Source organism: Saccostrea cucullata, unplaced genomic scaffold, assembly GCF_032062105.1.
Source record: "Saccostrea cucullata isolate Sc308-1 unplaced genomic scaffold, CSIRO_AGI_Scuc_v1 ctg110, whole genome shotgun sequence".
NCBI lineage: Eukaryota > Metazoa > Mollusca > Bivalvia > Ostreida > Ostreidae > Saccostrea > Saccostrea cuccullata.
Window position 1 is genome coordinate 410,400 of NW_026939674.1, and position 21,905 is coordinate 432,304.

General features: G+C 31.8%; 2 protein-coding genes across 2 annotated transcripts; one reads left to right on the forward strand and one right to left on the reverse strand.

The window, feature by feature from the left end:
* Nucleotides 1-13: 13 nt before the first annotated feature.
* On the reverse strand, nucleotides 14-15,097 carry LOC134253596 (soluble guanylate cyclase 88E-like). The gene is made up of 14 exons (XM_062736147.1): nucleotides 14,737-15,097; nucleotides 12,914-13,606; nucleotides 12,295-12,450; nucleotides 10,735-10,922; nucleotides 9,609-9,738; nucleotides 8,535-8,681; nucleotides 7,855-8,001; nucleotides 7,404-7,563; nucleotides 6,958-7,067; nucleotides 6,744-6,833; nucleotides 3,569-3,684; nucleotides 2,904-2,948; nucleotides 1,520-1,626; nucleotides 14-260 (listed from the first exon to the last, which is right to left on the reverse strand). The coding sequence occupies exons 2-14, from the start codon at nucleotides 13,556-13,558 to the stop codon at nucleotides 154-156; spliced, it is 2,148 nt and encodes a 715-aa protein (XP_062592131.1). The 5' UTR covers nucleotides 13,559-13,606; nucleotides 14,737-15,097; the 3' UTR covers nucleotides 14-153.
* LOC134253594 (microfibril-associated glycoprotein 4-like) lies at nucleotides 4,424-7,223 on the forward strand. Its single transcript, XM_062736144.1, has 4 exons — nucleotides 4,424-4,725; nucleotides 5,036-5,280; nucleotides 5,634-5,752; nucleotides 5,877-7,223. The coding sequence occupies exons 2-4, from the start codon at nucleotides 5,036-5,038 to the stop codon at nucleotides 6,614-6,616; spliced, it is 1,104 nt and encodes a 367-aa protein (XP_062592128.1). The 5' UTR covers nucleotides 4,424-4,725; the 3' UTR covers nucleotides 6,617-7,223.
* Nucleotides 15,098-21,905: the final 6,808 nt, after the last annotated feature.

The following is a 21,905-nucleotide window of genomic DNA, read 5'->3' on the forward strand; positions in this document are numbered from 1 at the left end:
TATAACTAAGAAAATGAAAAACAATTTATTTGCTATTAATGTAAAATCAAAACAATATAATCAAATCACATGCCTTTCATGAATCAAATCAAGCTAGAAGGCCATTGTCTGTATTTTGATATGTTTCAGATTTGGGTTTGAATGGTTTTTTTTTTACACAAAAACTGGTTTTGGGCCTGTTTGATCATCTGAGGCACTTTCGGCAACAATGTCTAGTGGACAGGAAGCTTTTTTCTTGGGCACACTTTTGGGCTTGGATTCTGTAACAGAAGGATAATATACAAAAATCACAGTGCCATTATCAAGCATTGCTATTCTCTGAATATCACATTCTTAAAAAGTAGAAATGAAAATGCTAACATGATGCAACTATGCGTTCATTATTTTCTAGTTTAGTGCATACGTATACAAGTTATTTTCAAACTCATGCATTTTTTTGCCCTTTAATCAGAAAATGGGGGAAAAAAATGGAAAAATCATTTTTCTTATAACTTATTTTTCAGCAATTTCGTAATTTATTTTTAAAAAAAGCTTGTGTATATATCCTTGTAAAAAGGAGATGGGTGAACATTATGAGCGATAAGCCTATAACGCAACAAACATGAAGGTGAAAAATTATATCTCAATTATATCAAAATTTTCCTTAATATTTCATCTAACATTAAAATATACTCTATGTTAAATCTCTACAACTTGCACAGACCTCAGAAAGATTGAAGTTATTTGCCTATGAAATATTATACACACATGAAAGAGGGAAAAATAAGTCATTTTTTTTCACACTTTAACACTATTTTTGAAAATGATTGGAAATATGCATTCATTAATTTCTAGCTCAAATTATTTTCATTTTTTGGTTTTAATTTGTATTAACATATTTTTTTGAATTCGTTATAAGAGATTTAATTAAAAAATACTTATATATTTGTTAAAATAACAGATTGCAAATTCATTATAACGAATTCATTAAAATGAAATTGTTAGAATGATATTTAAAATGTTAGGTTTATAACAAATTTTCGATAAATAATATATATATCAAATTAAAAAATATTTTCATATTTAAAATGGGCTTCAAATATTGTCAGAAACCAAGGAATATCACAATATTATTTTTTTCATAAAAGAATAAATTTTAACGAAAAATTATTTTCTTCAATATTTTTTGTTTATCATCATTTCCTAATTTCATGGGATCAGTACTGTATCATATGGAAGGCTATTGGATTTGCCAAATAAAACATATAAAGTCATCTAATATATATTCAGATGAAAAAGAGATGTGATTTCACAAAAAACTGAAAATGACATTCCATTTCAAGATCACATGATTTTCATAAGAACCTAATTCATATGAAAATCATAAGATCTTATTAAATGAAATTTTCTTAATCAACTTGACAAGTAACTTGAAATAATGTGAATAAATTGAAAAATACATTAACAATCATTGAAATTTTAGGCATATATGAGCATACATGTATTTGGTTGAGAAGTGAGCAATAAGATTTTTCCTTACCCTTGGTCTCAGAATCCTCTTTGCTGGCACTTGCCTGTAGCAGTGAAAAGTTAGCAGAGCTAGTGATATTGTGCATACCATGTAGATCAAAGCCATTGTCGAACGAACTGCAAAGTGATGTTAGAATAATAGAACATAATTTAATGATCATATATGCAGGTAAATTCTAATACATATGCATAATAATTTCTTAAGTGCAATTCACAAGTTTTGATAGTATTTTATCAACTGAATTTGTTGTTGTGTAATACTTCAGATGTGAAAGATTTGAAAAAGAAGATTCGTACATTAGATAAATTTGCTTTGATAAAAGATAGTTTTTTTTGTTTAAACTGTTAGATATTCCAACATTTCTTTTCCTAATATATAGAAAATTTTAAAGAAACAAGCTGACTATGATTTTCATGTTGAATATCAAATACATGAATAAGCGCTGACCATGATATAAAAGTATTGCAAAGCGGTACAGTGGAAAGCAGTGAATTTTTTGTTGTTGTATTTTTATATTCATATATTCAGTACCATCGAGACGAGCATAGTGAACGAATATTTTAACAATAATATATCTGAAACCAAATAAATCATTCAAAGTAATAACTGTGACCAATCAACCAAATTCCTCCATGCTGTTATTTTGCAATTCACATGCGGATTAGAATTATAATTCTATACATACATTGTATATAGAGAGCATTTCATGTCATCTTAGATTCAAAAAAATGTTTATATGTGTCTCCCATGGCAATACTTAAATGGAGCAGATGGATGCAAATGTGTATTGAAAGCTAAACGATGCCATAAAATTCACATTAGCACTAGTCCGTCAGACATGCTTTATCCTAAATGCAAGATGCGTAGAATAAGAGTTTTAAGTTGCATTCACTTCATTTCAATCTTCATCATCCGGGTTTTTCATGCACTTCTTATAACCGAGGTTGCATTCCACATTCCTCATTAATACTAAAGGCGTTTTCTTAGATTAATGTGACGATTGCACCAAATGTGCCATGTGTGTTTTTAAGTGGAGTATCATTCGACATACTGAGTTATTTATTGCGTTACCTTGCATTTAGGAACTTTTTAAGAGTGTTATAATTTGCCAAACACATATTTCGAAAACATACAAGTTTTGCATATTGTTAAGTATAACAGCTTCCGATGATTCAAAAGACATGCACTGAATTGTGTTTTTGAAAACTTACCAAGCACGCTTGATACAAAATATTCTTAATTTTTAAAATGTTAAAAAAAAAGAAAGAAATGTTCCACCATCACCAAATTAGATTTCTATCGATAAGGAATTCATTTTTCAGATTTTTTTTTCTAATACCCTTGGATATTTTGCTAATGGGTTACTCTATATGATCTAAGTGTATCGTCTCACCTTAACTTTGCATGGAAGAATGAATAGGGTTTTACATCGTTGTACCTGTGTATTGCAATTATGTACACAAAATAAATCTTGTCACTCATATTACTTACATTCTGAACATTTTTTTGCAGTTTGAAGTTTATTTTAAAATTGTAGAACGTACCTTGAATTGTTTTGCATTATTCTCATTGTAAGCTAACAAACAATATTTTGTTTTGCTATTATTCATAATTAGATATTTAGAAAACCTTGGGGTACGTAAGCAATGCACATGCCCAATAAAAGCGATTCACATCTCTCACCTTTCTTTTACAAAATTTGAATCGAGGTATCTTGAAACTCAGAAATCTAAAAGTTTTAAATCCATTTTTATTATTCAGTTCCGTGGAAAAAAAAACTTTTTTGGCCTTAGAATATGTTTCAAAGTTTCACCATTTATGTTGATCGATGATTTTCTTTCTTATAGCAAGGACAAATATATTATATCATTTGCTTATATCAACTGTATTAGTAAAGTAGTGATAGTGAAAAAAATAATCCAACAACAATTCAGTAATCATGAACAGAAACCGAAAATGCTGTAAATTACATGCGTTCGACCTCTAAAAGTAATATTTACTAGTTCTCCAATGCCCTTGATGTAGAAAATCATAAAACAAAGGCAGGATTATACTAACCGATACTGTGTTTTCATCTTTTTAGATTTCTCAGCTTTGAGTAATTCACATATAACTTTTGTTCGTGTCTCTCCTTCTCTCCCTGCAAGCCAGTATGTATTCATCTCACCTTTGCCCTGCAAGATAAATTACATATATTCAAACTGATTGCTTTATATCCGGAATAGTATCACCTTTAAATTAATTTTGCAAGTAGCAGGCGTAGTGTATTGAGAACACTCAAGAAGATTCGAGAAGAGAATAAATTGAATCTTGCTCTATGATTTGGATGTTTTCTTTTGGACATGGTAATGATGAATTTCGGTATCGATTGAGATGGATAGGGAAATAGATATAGAATTGGTCACTATTGTAGAGAATGAATAGAAAATAGATTATAAATTTCAAAAGCTCTACTGGGAGCATTCCCTTCATGTAACATGGTAATGATGAATTTTTAAAAGATTTAGGGAAATAGATATATATCATTATATTAGAAAATAGATTATAAATTTCAAAAGCTCTATTGGGAGCATTCCCTTCATGTAACATATTTTAAAAGAATTGGAATTATATTTATTATATCCGCTCTATTCTACAGCATATCCGATGTAAAAAATTTATATGCCCATCGGAAACACACTTGCTGTAATTATTTACGGACAAATCACTCCATCACTTTCTGACAGTTATTTACATGTTCCTTCTTCCTTTGCCAAAACATGGCTCATATCCTTTTATTCAAGATTAAGTAATACTATAGATATCAAATGTCATACTCTTTTCCATGTTGGTGATTAGAAGATCTTCTGTTAATAAATGCTTTAATATCAAAACCTGCATTTTCTTGAAGCAAGCAACAGCGAATGATTCATTGTAAAATATTTCTTTCGGAGAGCATGACGTATAAACATGTGCTTATAATTTTTCCTGTCTGTTATTATAATTTTTTGTACTTTCTGTCTGAATTTCTCTCAAGAGGAAAAAACTATTAAGGTTAGACAAGGTTCAATAAAATCTGTTGTGTGTTGACTTAGGCGAATTGTTTCAAGTTTTTGAGATAAATGATGGAGTTTAGGGTGTATATAATACCACATGGTTTTTCCACTTCATTAAAGCAAATTCAAAGAATGAGGTCTTTGTCTTTTTGGTGAGAGTGGATTAACAAAAATTAAAAGGTTAGTCTTTTACAAGTCTTTTATTTTAAATTTCAAATACGTTTTTATCTTCTTAAACTTTAAGAGAGGGTGAAATACATTAACTAGTAAGCAAACTCTTTCAAATAACCGTATTTCGATTTTGAAAACAAAACTAGTTAAAGCACTAATTGATGATATTTGTAAGCACTTTTGTTCAACAAACTTTGTTTTGTAATCTATTAAACAAAATACTTGTGAAGAGTTTTCATAGAGTGTTACCTGACAGATAAATTATTTATTTACAATTTGTGGATATTTCTTTTGAACATTTCTTTTCTTCACTTTACAGATGCACTGCATGTGCATTGTGATACAGCTGTTGGGAATGCTGTACGTGTCGCTTAGTCAGGAATCGGTACCCGCGGCTTCCCGCCAAACTGCCTCGGGGGCACCCAGTGTATGTTCCTCAGAACAGCACAGATCACTGTCTCCTTCACTTCAGAACGAACATCAGTGTAACCTACTAGAGAGGTTGAACGGAGACTTTGAAACGTCTAAAACCAACCAGGAGAATCTCATCAATGATGTTATTATGTAAGTTTAAGTTATAGTTGCCTTAAAAGAAAAAAACCTATTCGTTCACTAGGTAACGAAATTGAGATATCTGTTAAAATAAGCGGAAGAAGAAATAGTCCTGGAATACATCTACATCTTGTGTATGTCAAATTAGTACAAAAGTAAGCTTTTGTGTACATGAGAACACGAATTTACACAAAGAAAAACTGATTTTTACAATAATAACCACGGTATTTAGCTAAAATATTGATCAAACCTTAATGTCTTTGGCTTAATTTAGGTATTCAATGTATGTTTTTGTTTCATTGACGATGTTTTCCTTTAGAGAAAAAGGGTATTACGTTTCGTATGGGTTTATTTCTTTTCCAAAGGAAACTTGATGTCCTGAACAATAAGGTTGATCAACAGATCCGGAGACAGATAGATACAATAGAGGTTGAGAAGTATAAAAAGATGGCACCAAGTTTCCCAAATATACCCTTAGTCCGAGGTACATGTGCAGATTATGCTAATAGAAATCAATTTTCAAAAAATGTGAAGTGTCTAATAAATTCTATTGGCCTTTTATGAAAGAGAGTGTTGTGTATAACAGAATTGTAAAATTCGTTTTACAGATTGTAATGAATTGAAGATGAATGGATTCCATGTTTCTGGGGTATATCCAATACGTTTCTCAAACGGAAAAATAATGAATGTCTGGTGTGACATGGACACTGAAAGAGGTGGATGGACGGTTATTCAAAGGAGAATGGACGGAAGTGTCAATTTCACACAAAACTGGAACACTTATGCTTTTGGATTTGGAAATCCAAATACGGAATATTGGTTAGGAAACGAATATATTCATTTGATCACACGGGCCAACAACTATACCCTGCGAATTGACCTTTGGGATTGGGAAGGAGATGAGGCATATGCCAGATATGAATATTTTGCCGTTACTAACGAGGCAGACGGGTATAGATTACTTGTGTCGAATTATTCTGGCACCTCTGGAGATTCGTTTTTAAGCTACCACCAGAACATGAGGTTTAGTACATATGATAAGGACTACGATCTGTGGTACTCTTCCTGTGCGAGAAAAGACAAGTCAGGATGGTGGTATAGAGACTGTGGATACAGTACACTGAATGGGTTGTATGTAGATGGGGGTACTATTCCCATCTCTGCTGACGGACTCATTAAGGGGATCATTTGGTATCACTGGAAGAGGAGATACAGTTATTCATTGAAAAAAGTGGAAATGAAGATAAAGCCATCTCTGGCAATAAAGGTGGAACTCGAAGAACTTGCAGCACTTGAAGCCAATCCACCCTTTCTTTCTTCCACAACTACATCCAGTACTATTAACTAAAACTTTAAAGACTTTGCTGGAAAAGAATTGAATAAAAAAGTGTTCAAAGTTTAGAACACCTACCCAAATTATCTACAAGAAAGAGTTTTTTCTAATTTCATCATGTTTTCCCAATAAAATTAAGTACCTTGACATTCAGCGTTCCGCGATAGACTGTGGTAAATCCTTTTCCCCTCAAACACTCATGACACGGTTCACTTAAGTGAATCCTCCCTGGCTGTGCAGAAAGAAGAATTAATGAACAGTAAATACAGGATACAAAATATTTATTTATTAATTGCATGATAATTTCTAATCTTCTGTTTATTGCAGTATAAAGCAAAATTGAAAATATCGCTTACCTCACTGTATGATTGCATTCGTGATGCTGTATTTACAGTGTCACCAAACAGACAGTACTGGGGCATCCTCTTTCCCACAATTCCCCCAACCACACTTCCTGTGTGCATGCCTAATTTAAGAAAGTAACACTGTTCATGAACACGGACAAATGAGTATGATACGGTGTTGTCTAGGAATACTATTGCTCTTATCTATTCATTACACTATTTCATGTTTAACAGAAATAAATGTGTCAAATAAATATTTTGATGTGTGACAATGAAAAGATTGTTTTTGTTTTTGTTATCAAAGTAATCTTGAAGAAGCTGGTTGAAACTTTAATTTAATAGACCTTTTACACATTCATCATAAACTAAATAATTAATATACTTATGTCTATATCAAAGTAAACACTTGCTCAAGTGACTTAAATGAAAAATGTTAAAGACGTTTTAGAATTATTTACCAGCCCTAAGCTGGAGATTTTCTCCCGTGACGGGGTCGGTCAAACTGGCTGCTTTTTCCACTAGTTCTATAGCCAGCCCTGCTACATTGACCGCGTGGTTTTCATTTCTGTCTGGGACACCCCCGGCCACCATATACACGGCGTCTCCCAATGTCTCCACCTAGGTATTCACAAAACATACCAAGTAAAACCAAACCTCACCTTCAAAAACTTTAAATAGTGTGATGATTAGAGTTTCAGTAAATTAATGTTGCATAAAGTTAAGAATTTAATTCTTTTACGTAGTCATTAGAATGGATTAGTCTGTTTTGATTTACATAATTAATTTTTCAATTACTTTTAGGTTTAAGATAGGAAAAAAAATCTTTTTTAAATTTTTTAATTCAAAGATATTTATTTAATGTTTTAATTTCTATTTACTTTCGCGTTTGGTTTGATTCTGCTTTCATACCTTGAAAACATCATACTTATCAACAACAGCATCAAAGCAAGTGAACACTGCGTTAATACATTTGACGATCTGCATTGCTGACGCTTCTGCGCAGATATCTGTGAAATCTACGATGTAACTGAACAAAATCGTCACTTGCTCGAACATCTAAAAGATTTCACTGATATTAAGCAAATCATGATTAACATGTACATAGTCATTTGCAAGTCTTTTTGTCGAAAATGAAAGCATGCAGCCAGGATTTTTTGACTTTCTGAGACTTTTTCGTGATTATTTAAAAAAAAATGAATGTTAGGAAATAGATTCATTTCTTATTCACGTCAGCATTCTAATTTCTTTGAGAATGTTTATACATTGCATTTCTTGTATAAGTCACAGTTTCATATATTAAATCTGCCTGTAAAATGAATTATATGAGGTTATGTTTGTTCATGTTTTGCGGGTAGATAATAGAAATGTCTTTAAAAAACTGTCTAATGTTTTGAAGAATGTAACACAGAAATTTTGTTTATAGATAAAAGACGGAAACAAAAGATAAAGTTTGCCTCTGAAGTATTTATCTTGCTTTAACAAGTACCTTTTTTAGTCTCTGTAAAAACAATGATAATTGGAAAGAAAATTGGATTCAATTAGCTTAATGTAACCTATGATTTCACAAGCAATGTGTTAAATTGCTATACCTCGCATGTTTTGATCGGGTCGTCTCCGCGCTTTAAGCGTTCGGCAATTGTTCTTGGAATCATGGAGTACAGTAGTGTCTCGCTCTTCAGTCGCCATTCATCTTGTTTTTTCATGTTTTCTGCAATCAGCTTGCTATTTTCTTGTTGCTAAAATGTATATATAGAATATAACGCAAGAAAGTCAATGAAACTGTTCTAGGCAGAAGACTTTGGAAATAGCCATTGTTGTTCAGTGCATTGTTTATAAGACATTCTTAAAAGGATTAGTAAAGCAATGGGCCAAATTGACTGGCATTTAAGCAAAATGATATACATGTGTATAAAAAAAAAAAAAAAAAAAAAAAAAAAAAAAACTTAGTTAATTTGGTTAAGAGAGAATAATAAACCTAACATAATATGGACACAGTTTAAGCTAAAAATTTTCAAATTCATTTTTCATTTTCTATCAAATTATTAACTATTCTAATGATCATCAAAAAGAACTTTGGTTGTAATAGCAATACAGATTTAGAGCTCCAAACCTTTGTTATAGTAAACATAGTCCGTGTCATGTTTTGTTTACATAATGTTAATATACTAATATATGTTCGTACAAAGCTGGTAATTTCAATAAAACGTTAATTCTAAATTCATTTATTCAGTTTCTAGTGATTTGCTGAATTTCATTTTGTTATAAATATAATACTTTCTGTATGTAAACATAAACAAGGCTCGTGCCTTGTTTATGTTTACATAAACTTTAAGTTGTTTATCTCGTTTGTTAATAAACAAATGATGTTCAAATTTTGGCTGATCAGTAGATGATGCCATACCTAGGAATTGTAAAAATCATTTTAAAAAATTCAGTTGAAACTGTGTCAATGCCCCTTTAAATAACACAGAAAATAAACACAGGACAGAGAAAACACAAAAGGAAGCGAACTCAGATATGTCATTTTTCCTGTTAGAATTTATTCTATCAATTTTCGTTTAATTTATGCTATCTTTCAATCATTTCCTGCGAATTAAAGAAATCCATTGCCAAACATTCAATTGTTATCGATGATGCCACTTATTGTTAAGTGCCATCCTGACCTGTTCAAGAGAGAATTCCAACTGCGATGCATACTGCCAGCCATTGAGAACGATATCTCTACTGCAGTCAAAGAGGTTAAGGTCATTGATGAACAGACCGACCCGAGTCATATCCTCAAGGGAGCCAACTCTGTAAAAAATACAATTGCAGGGAAAGAGGAATGAGGATTTAGACAAATGAAACGTTTACTCAAGGCATATGACATGTAAAATAGTCTTTGAGTCTTGATAAGTGTGTCATAAACTGAAACCAGAAACCAAGAAATCGTTTAATTTCGAATTCATGGCAATTAGATGAGGTATGGAATATCATTATTTTCGAAATAGAAAAGTCATCATCCTCGTGGGGTGAACGTGTCCATTATCTGTAGACATGACAAGAGTCTATAGAGAATTTTACCTAATGACTCTTGATAAAAGATCCTGTACATTAAAGTTTACTTTAAGTACTTTTCAAAGTAAAAAAGTTTCCTCTCTAGCCAGTCGACCTTCCCGTCAACAAGCGAAAATTGAAAACAATGACCAGTACGTGCTTATGAGCATATGCTGGACGCTTCATATTGATTAGGTATCGGAAATAGTTGTCAGGCAGTTGAGAAATAGCTCGAGGATCCGTTTAGATAATATTAATAGTAAATTAATGTTTTTTTTTTTAAAAGTTATAGAAGTTGTCTTGGAACATTATACCTGCATATTTTTTCACTTAGCATGCAACCGTGGTTGATTTTCGTCGCACAATGAACAATTTAGTATTGAAATCAGGAATAAACTACTTAAATAATGAATTTAATGAAAATTATTTAATTTAGCTCTTCCTGATGAAACCGAAAGGATATTGAGCTTTAGGATGCCGAGGTTCATATACTAGCGCTCGAACAAAAATGTTTTTAATGGTTTAAATGAGCTAAAAGTAAATTGTAAACATTTTTTTAAATAAAAAAAATTCAATTCATGTTTTAAGATTGACTACCATTTCTTGTTCTCGGAACCTTTTTAATATAGTTTGAGAATAACAGATTATGAACGAATAATCACGTTTCAGTTTGGAGATTCAAGTGTAGATATAGTAGTACATGTGAATCTCTATTCAAGCTCTAAGATGCAACAGGTGTATATAGGGGCTTACAATGGATTACATAGAAAGGCAATGGCGTCCCAGCAAGGGATGTACTTCATCTGTCCACGGAAAATGAGCTTGTGTTTATTATAGAGCTTTTTCTCATATGGTGACGTCATGTCAGTAGTTATGGAATGTCTTCGAGGGGTGAGATTGGCACATTGGAGTTCAAACACAACGGATTGATGAGTTAAAATCTGAAATAAGATCTTGAGATGTCAAAAAGCTACACAAAATGATTAAATACTAGTATGTTCTAGATTTGCAAGTTGGAAAAGCTACATGAAGACTGATGAAAAAATGTATGAAATAAGAACGATGGAAAATATAAGAATAATCTCTGTATGACACTAGATGGATTTTTTTTAACCCAGTCCTTGTATTTTTGGTGCCGTTCAGTCTTTAACGTCAAATTGTTTTATATGTCACTAGAGATATAATATACTTTACGAACGCGACCGAAAAAATTCTTAAAATTTCTTGTAGTATGATAACGATAAAATACGACTGTGTTATCTTTGAAATTAAAATCTACAAGCTCAAACATACGTTATCTCATATATATTTCTTCTTGTGTGATCTGAGTCACAGCTTTGTAATTTTTTTTCAATTTGAAAAAAAAAATATTTATAGTACGTGTCGTAAGATATAAAATAAGTTAATGGAACACTATTTCAGTCGCTTTTATTATACCTCTACTGATTTTTCACTATATAAGAGTAAATCAATATGTATTGCTGATTTCCTGAAAATCACCCCAAAAGTCTGATTCCCTGCAGAAAGGTGTGTCAGTTTGATGAACTGATACACACCTATTCGGAACACCTAGCAATTTCTTTTAATCATATGAAAAGTACCGATGTGTTTCAAAAAATCATGAATATTCATAATGCAGCTGTATAAGGAGGCAGGGCCTAATTTATACGGGAAAATGTAACTTGTTATTGTGACGTCATCCTTGTAAACTAATGTGCACTGAGAGCTTCCACAGATCACATAACTTTGTAACAGTTGAAATTATTTATAAAACAAAAGAAGTTTCTTGTAGATACAAGTACAATGTATTTTGTATCTAATTGATTCAAACGCAAAGACGTTTTATTGAATTTATTTATTTTATTTACATTCTAAGTAATTAATATTTCCTTTATTTCCATTTCCTTAAGTTTATAATTGCACTGTTTGAATAAGAATTGCAGTTACTGACTTTGAAAATGTCTAATTTTTGTATCGGTATAATAAAACAGTTAAAGTATATCATTGAGGGATGCCAGTTCCCCTCGAGCAACGCAAGCGCCTCGGGAAATAGACTTGCTCTTGGGGAACTGGAATTTTGCTGACTCCCTCAATGATATACTTTAACTATATAATATTTGCTTTGAGGGAGATTTGGTATCGAATGCAAGCAGATTTCATCTCTTAATATTCCCAATCCCGAAGTCATTTTATTCAGGCTGCTGAAGTTCCTAAGTACGAAGCTTAATGCAAAGTGAATGATGAAAGAATCAATAGAATAGACAACAATTCTAATGGAAAAGGCTGCATTAAGATATGGTGTCTATTACTTACACTGTCCCAGGTGAATTCTAATATTGGTCTTCTTAGTTTGAAGCGGACATTAATGTAAGAACCGATCAGATCGTTGGTGTCTAACCATTTGGACATTCTATCTCCTGTTTTGGTCACAATCATGTCTTCATTAAAGACAATGCTAAACGGAAAAACCTATAAAAACAAACAATGAAACAATTATAGAAAACAAGCAGTTAATTTTTTAAAGAAAATTGAAGGTAATACAAGAGGACCAAGTGAAACAGCAGTTAAGAAAATTGCAATGATTAAAGACTTTCATTAGACAATGATTAAAGTCACTAAATACAAAATAATGTATAATGATAATGGATGAGATAAATAAGTCATTATTTTGGAATGTCTTTGTGAAGGTCTCGATTGCTATTAGAGCGACACTTTCTATAACTGATAGGTCACAGCTCAAGCAATAACACAAAGAGGAAGTTCAAGAGGCAATGTTGAAGTAGAAATTTGCATTGTTAAATCAATATAAGAGTATAAATGTACATTGTGTGGGATTATTGCTCTGCTTGAAGCAATATCAATTTTTGTCTAGTTTCTAATGAGAAATCGTTCATTGATAATTACGAATCCATAGTACTTAATAAATTTCTACCTTGAAGAACAATTCGTTTGATATAAATTCGATGTCGTCATAAAAGTTGCTTTGGACTGATGCTTGCAAGGGAGCAAAATAAGCAGAGTTGTCGAAATTAATCCGAAATGTAACATTGCATCCGATATCCAATATCTCCTCTAGCAGTATTTCTAATTCTATATCAATGTCATAAAACATTTTGGCACACTGTGTCAACTGGCCTGCCACATAATTTTTATATCCGGTCCGTTTGGAACGATAGCTAAGTACACATCCGTACCTGTCCTCGGATTGAACAAGGAATGAGGGACTTTGCATCCGTGGGTAACTGTACCGCATCATTTCGTGAAGGTTGTCAATTCCGTAAAGAAAATCTCGGAAATGACGTCCTTGCAGACGAACAATTTTGTCATATCCACAGTGATTAAAGAATTTCACAAAACACTTGCCGAAAAAGAGCAAGTAATCTTCCTCACTCTTTTGCTCGTTAAACACATGACAACATCCTTTGGCGATCTTTTTAATGAGACCGTCTGTGTAAATCTTGTGAGTGGTGAAGACAATATTCTTCTGTTGTACATACTCCAAAATTTGATTCCACTGATCTGTTCCATACTTCTCTATGATGTAATGCTGGATACTCTCCAGTAGCAATCCGTACATCGTGAGGACTTCCAGGATTATCAATGGTGGTAATGTACCCTGAAACTCCTGAAATCAAAAAGAAGCTCATCTCACTTGGTGTTTGGATTTGACTATATAAGATCGAAACGTATTTTAGTTCATTCAGACAGCTACTTATCTACAGGTTAACCCGACACTTCCTTAGCATTAACATCAAACAGTAAGCATTGAAGGATGATGTTTTTGTTTACAATAAGGCCGTATAGTACGCACATATAGAACAATTTTAATCAAATCGCTGCTATTTCAGGAACCTTGACTGGGTCAGTATGAGTATACCATGTATCTGGTACTCATTTTCTTGTTAAGCATTCTGAAAAGATTCTTTTTACAACACTGGATAAAGGTTTTTCGAACATCTCTCCACAAGCTGAAGAATTTCTCATTTTAATATTTAATGATTCAAAACATTGTATTAGCATCCTGTTCTCAACACTTCAATGTAATCAATTTATATATTTGAATGGAAATATGAAAAAAGAGGTATGAACAGGAAAAATAAAGTCCTTCTGAAGATTTCTTAGAAAATCGCGTGCATGTCCATGATTTATGTTTTATTTTGCACTTAAAATCGATCGGAAAAAAATGCTTGGTACTGCAAAATTAACATCTAATTGATTTCTTCGACTTGACAAAAATTAGTTAAGCACCTGTACAAACAAAAATAAAGTGAGAAAAAGCAAAATAGGAGTGATTGAACTGTGATTGAAGTGTGTTTTTATGTTTAAATTTCTCACAAAATTCCAGGGGGCTTATTTTAAGAGGAAAAAAGTTGTATAAAAAGTTTGTTTCATTAATGGGAGTTTTCAACACTAGGCTGGATTTTGGTTGATGAAAACAAACATCACCTTTTTACCGAAATCCATTCAGAACAGTGCTGCAGTGATAACACGAGGCGGAACTTTTCCTCGAGTTAATTTCAAAGGAGCAATTGTACCTCAGAGAGAAATGATAATTTTTGCGCTAATTTCCATATCACAGAGTAGCAGATACATAAATCTCAAAGAAAAAAACAATACAATATCCTAAAAACAGTTTTGAAAAGTAATTTCAGAAAAATTAGATCTGTTTACATGCGTATCATTTTTTGATTGATGGCTTCCGGATTAAAAATGAATTTTTTAAGCATTGTTAGACATGAAAAAAATCAGACATACCTAATTGTTGAAGTTCTCCACTGTTTACGAAGAAATGGGTCCCCACAAGTTCTTTTAGCAGGTGCAGAGCTAATAAAAAGTAAATAAACACTATCCATTGGTTGATCAAAAACTAAAGTGGTCAAGGGGTCGACATCTTGTGTACGGAATAAATAGGTTTCTAAATAACATCGGTAATCAAGATACATCGATTATTTTTCTTAATGGTGTAATTACATCTCGCACGTGCTGTCCGTCGCGTCATTTATAAACTTTATATTAATTCAATATAACCGTAACGACTCTCAAACTGTCACCCCATTCCATCAGAACTTTGTAGCAAAAAAAAACGATTTTGACTGATAAAAGATATATATTCAGCGAACATTAACTCGTGCTTTGTTTCTTAAGCTTTTGAGATCTGAGATAGGTTAAAGACGTCTGTTACAACGCACTTTGAAAAATTACGCACTTTGAAAAATTTTTTCAAAGTGCGTTAAATTTTGGGACCAAGTCAACGCACTTTGAAAAAATAAAATTTCTTTTCAAAGTGCGTTAATATGGACCATATTAACGCACTTTGAAAAACTGTGTATGGATTTGTCAATATTCCTGCAAATCTTAGATATGATAAATAATTGAACCTGTTTGATAATTCGTCTGTGAAGATGTCACTTCAGGATGTGAAAGTGAGCGATTTTGATTTTTCCATACTTTGAAAATTCTTTCTCGCTTAAATGCTTTACTGTACTTATTTTTTTTCAAGTTTGCATGCATTTTATGTAAACTTAAATTTATTGAAAGTTTTCAACGTCATTCCAGTTATTTAAACACATATCTTTGGGTGTAGCATAGGCATCAGTACCGGAAAGGGGGGTTACATGTAGGCATATAAATATTTTGCAAAGATATACATAATATGTACATGTATGCATTAAAAATTGGGCTTACCTGTGGGGTCAACTTTCAATTTGCTAATGACGGCTATGTACAATGTTTGAAAAAAAGAGTTGGGATGAGAAACCTTCTACTCGTTTTCTTCTTGTTCTCAATGAGGTTAAATGAGTTCATGTAAATTTTAAAAAGTTTTTCGAAAGATATGATTATTACAATTTGATTTCCTCTATTACTAAAATCTAAGTCTAGAATTTTTATTTTCATACATATCTTTTTTTCAAAGTGCGTTAAATTCCTCATGGTAAAAAATGTTTATGTTTCTTAACGCACTTTGAAAAAATTTTTATCCAAAATTTAACGCACTTTGAAAAAATGTGAAAAATTTTTTAGTTAATTTTTTAGTGCGTTGCCACAGACGTCGTAGCGTGATCAAGTTCATCGAAGCAGAAGACAGTTTTGTTTTTACATTGTTTACTTTCACAGGTGAGAGGCGATTCGTCACATATAATAGGTTTCACATACCCCCCGAGTGGAAAAATATATGCAAATGAGGGGGTATGAATTGTTTTTGTCTTTAAGTTATTGTTCTCAGGTTTTTCTTTATATTCATTTGAATGTGATTGATTAATTTTTACTTAATTGTTCATTCATTTATTTCTTCATTTTATCTTAGTGGTTTTATATGATATGGTTTCATCGAGGTTCACTATGCTGCAATAAAACGTTATTTAATTAACTTGATTTATTAATCTGAAGAATTATGTTTATTGCAATGGATTTTCCGGAGTAAGAATACGCAGAGACAATATTCAGTGGATGAAATTAACAAATCCTAGACAACATAGAGACACTTATTCTATATAAAACACCATGCACTTGCGTAACTGGTTGAATGTCTGAACAGATTTGAATGACTGTGTTCTCATTCTGTTAGAGAGTGGTAATATTTGCATCTAGTAATGATGTTTACATAGGAATTCTCTCTTAAAACACATCCCACAATATAAACATATTGTATTCCTAACCATAATATTGCAAGCCATGCTTATCTAGAACTACTTCCGTTTGTTGTTCCTATAATTCGGTTGATTACGATAGAAACACAATATAGAAATTGGACCGAATTAACGGAATTATGTAATTGAAAGATTTAGAACATGCACTTCATAATAGAAAAAAACGTTAATTTTTCAAACACGTTTTTAAAATGCTTCCTTTATACGTTCAAAAATGTAAAATCTTGACTACATTATGCATCTCAACCTTACCCTAGGAAAAAAGATTTTTGAAGAAATGAAATTTTTGCAATCAAGAAATGAAAAAATACAAATTGAGAGAAGGTTAAGCATCATAATGGGATTACAGCAATCAAGCTAGGTGCCAGAGAAGGGTAAGCATATCAGAGGTGGGAAAAAATACAAAGTGAGAGAAGGTTAAGCATCATCAGAGGTGGGATTAGGTGCCAGAGAAGGTTAAGCATCATCAGAGGTGGGATTAGGTGCCAGAGAAGGTTAAGCATCCCCTGTCGAGTGGTCACACCCGCCACGTGCTCCCTATAATGATCGAGGAAATGTAAAAATCCGTAAACAACCCAGTGTATAAACAATGGCCTAACAATTACATGTAGCATGAAAGAGTCGATTAAAGTTCGACTTAGTGATAGATTGTATTTGCTGACACTGCCATTGTAACGACCATACTACCTGTGTAATGATGGCTTTAAACGAGAATATTGATAGTCTTGTTTCATCAAAATTGTTCGTACGCAAAGTATACTCAGCGTATCGAATCAACTGAGGAATATAAAACCCATATGCAGGTCATAAGGGTACAGTATATACTATTTACAGTAAGTAAGATAAGTTAATGATAGAAAAATTGAAGTCATCACGTTTTTCTTATTGTTTTGTTTTAAGTGACCACAAGATTTCCTTTTTTTTTCTAGCTAAATATACAAATATGGAATAGAAGATAATAGCTAATAACAGGACGTATTTTTTAACAAAAACTTCAAAATTATTTTTTTAGGATGCCTACATACTATATTGAATTGCAATCGCCCTGTTGTCCCTGGGGAATTTTTTTTTAAACAGATTCTCTCTATTATTATTTTGAAATAAGATTTAGATAACCTCTTTTTCTATATAGTAGACCCTATTTTTGATCAGATAAAGAACAATTCGTTCAAAACCTTAAACATGAGAAGGAAACGCTTACTGCTGCCTTCAACTCGACATTTAGATATAACGACGACGTATTATCATTAAACAATAGTTACTTCTATTCACATATCGACTCGGTGTATCATAGTGAGCTTGAAATAAATGATAGCATAAAGAATGACACATCTGTTTCATATCTGGATAAAATTTCTAAAAAGGACAATAATTGTAGCCTTAAGAAAGATTCGTGGAAAACGTGATGGCCCTAACTTTTCTATCATCCACTTCCTTTGCTTAGATAGTAATATACTCTTATCACTTGCAAAAGAGGTTCATGTCTTCCCGTTGAGCATGCGCTAAGTGCGTACAGTTTCTGAAAACGAGGCATGTTATTGATCTACAATTTCATGAAACAAGAATATTTACAGTCTTCTTTAAAGTAATCATTTCAAAATTTATATTACCGATACAATGACCTTGTTAACGTATACAATCAGTCATTAATGACAGATGATACGAATGGGTGCCTAGATTGGTATATATTCTAGGCTTTTTTATCTTGCAAATATTAAATGCAAACAATAAATTCCTAAAATATTCAGAAATTGTAAATCGTCTATGAAGTTCAAAATTCTACCTTTCTGCAACCATCCTTATTAATCTATACATATATTTTTGTTTCTCTTCAAATCCCATTAATGTGGATTTTTTAACGAAAATTAAAAACTACACTAATCTGTTCATTTTACTCATTTAAACATGATTCAATTTGTTATTTTCAATTTCTTTGACAATAGTTTGTATCATCTATCCTTAAGTCGAATGCTGACTCACGTTTTTCTTACTAAGACTTAATATTTAGACGTGATTTTATTGCGAGTCATGCATATGAAATTAACGGAGAGAATTCAATCCCAAAATATTGTTTAAATCTGTTCTCACTCTTAACCAATAGCCTTATATTTTTACATTATTTTATCATGTTTAGGACATTACTTGAATTTTAAAATGTAATGTATTTTTTTTAAATAAACATATTTAGGCACATCCACAATTTATTTAGAAAAGGTGGTATGCATGTTTTGAAAATGCACTTTTTATCTATAGCCTGCCGTTAAAAAACAAAATATGCTGACATCCAAGAGATGGACATCTTGTGCATTGAATAAAAAGGGATATTTGAAGTCCCTCTGTTTATCTTTGTAAAGCAGGCTGTGTACTGTAACCTATGGAGGGTTATCGTTAACATCCATCAACAATACACTTGCCAAGGTTATCTTAACAATCCATCGCAGACCGCGACAGGGAGAGGGTTATATACAACTCATGAAAAAACATCATCACATATCAGGGTAAATACCCACCTATTATTAAGTATGCTTTTAATTTAGTAACAGACAAAAGTGTCAGATATTTGATCTTTGTACACTTCAGGAACTAGGTAGGGCAAATTATACTAAGAGAATATGATTAGGATAATAAATATATCATCAGAATTGATTTGTTTGTTAAATGTTTCTTTCAAGAATTTCTTTTTTCACCCATACTTAAATTTTAAATTACTTAAATTGAGACGCCACCGTTTGGCTGCAAATTTTAGAGTCATCAGTATTGAAGAAAAAATATACTGATTTTAAAATTATTTAAAATCGTGTAAGCTCTTTAGAAGCTTGTTATTCTTCCACAATTTGAGCACTGAGTGCTGATATTTAGCTTTATTTATCAGAGACCAGAAAAAAGAAATTATCGAAAAATGCCTTTTTTCGAAAAAGGCTGTTCATTGGTGTTCTTATTAGTTCGATTCAGGTGCTGCGTATTTTTTAGCTCTACTGGTGAGAGACCAGAAGAGCTTATGCTAAAGTAATGCGTCCGGCGTCCGTTCGTCCGTCTGTAAACAATTTTTCAAAATGCTACTCCTCCTATAGTTTTGATCCGATTTCAGTATAACTTGGCACACAAGTAGACTACATTAAGATACATAATTCTTTGCATCGGTTTTTGATTTCGATGAATGGTGTTCCGTGGTTACTAAAAATAGAAATTTATGTGAAATTCTTTCAAAATGCTACTCCTCTTACAGTTTTGGTCTGATTTCAATATAACTTGGCACACAAGTAGACCACACTAAGATACATAATTCTGTGTATCTGTTTTTGATTTCGATGAATGGTGTTGCCGCGGTTACTAAAAATAGAAATTTCTGTGACATTCTTTCAAAATGCTACTCCTCCTACAGTTCTGTTCTGATTTTAATATACCTTGGCACACAAGTAGACTACACTGAGATACATAATTCTGTTTATCGGTTTTTGAATTCGATGAACGTTGTTGCTGTGGTTACTAAAAATAGAAATTTCTGTGAAATTCTTTCAAAATGCTACGTCTCTTTGCTTTCTACAGTTTTAATTCTGTATATCCGTTTTTGATTTCGATGACCGTTGTTGTTGTGGTTAATAAAAATAGAAATTTCTGTGAAACAAAATGATTTCAATATAACTTGGCACACAAGTAGACTACACTGAGGTATATAATTCTATTTATCGGTTTTTGATTTCGATGAACGGTCTTGCCGTGGTTACTAAAAATAGAAATTTCTGTGAAATTCTTCCAGAATGCAACTTTTCCTACAGTTTTGTTCTGATTTCAATATAACTTGGCACACAAGTAGACTACACTAAGATATATAATTCTGTATATCGCTTTTTGATTTCGATGAATGTTGTTTTTGTGGTTACTAAAAATAGAAATTTCTGTGAAATTCTTTCAAAATGCTACTTTTCCTACAGTTTTCAACTGATTTCAGTATAACTTGACACACAAGTAGATTACACTAAGATACATAACTCTGTTTATTGGTTTTTAATTTCGATGAACGGTGTTGCCGTGGTTAATAAAAATAGAAATTTCTGTAAATTCTTTCAAAATGCTACTTTTCCTACAGTTTTAGACCTATTTCAATATAACTTGGCACACAAGTAGACTACACTAAGATACACAATTCTGTATATTCGTTTTTGATTTCGATGAACGGTGTTGCAGTGGTTACTAAAATAGAAATTTCTGTGAAATTCTTTCAAAATGCTACTTTTCCTACAGTTTTGAACTGATTTCAGTATAACTTGGTACACAAGTAGATTACACTAAGATAGTTACACAATTCTGTATATCAATTTTTGACTTCGATGAACATAATTGCCTTTGTTACTAAAAATAGAAATTTCTGTTAAATACTCTCAAAATACCACTCCAAATACAATTTTAGTCTCATACTGATTTTAATATAATGTGGCATGCAAGTAGACTACACTAAGAACATAAAGAGACTTAATCAAGGATCATTATTCTATTTATTGCTGTTGTAAAGTTTCAATTCCCAACTGCTTAAGTATTTTTCTCTTCCTTTGCTATTAGTTCAAACCAGTAGAGCTTCAGTCTCGACAGAGACTTCTGGTTTATAAGTGCAAACCACCAGAACTGCATTTTTTGTAGCAGGTCATTTTGGAAGATCCCGGGCTTCACCATACTAGTTTAATTAATTTTTGAAAAAAGAGACATTTTAAAATTTTTTTTTTAAAAGAATGCCCCTAATTAGCAGTGGTTTATCTATTAAGTTCTAGAAATATAACATTCCATGGTCAAAAGGCGCCTGGCAGTTATTAGCCGACTTTACTGTTATCTTGATAGCCAGTCATTTTTGATAAACAGATGGAATGCATTGAAGAGTTCAAGAGATTTTCGCACTTAGTTAATAAAAGATTTGTTGAGAATTTTAACGTTGGCTTATTAAAAGATTTTTATATATTTATATGTATATATTTAGTTTTTTGTGGCATATTTTTGCCTTCTTCATGCAAATTAAATTATGACAACGTATTTAAACAAGCTAAATAATTATGTCTACATGTAATATTTACCTGTAGTATGAACGTAAATTTAAATTAATTTTAACTATTATTTTCAAACAATCAAACTAGATTATAGCATATCCTTTTAAGACGATATATTTGCTTTTTTTGCAGGTTTTATATTTTTTGCGTTATGCATGGATTTTATGTATAAGGATGTGTATGTTTTACTAATTGTTTCGATCAAAAGCTCTATACAGACGTGGGTGTACGAGTAACAAATCTT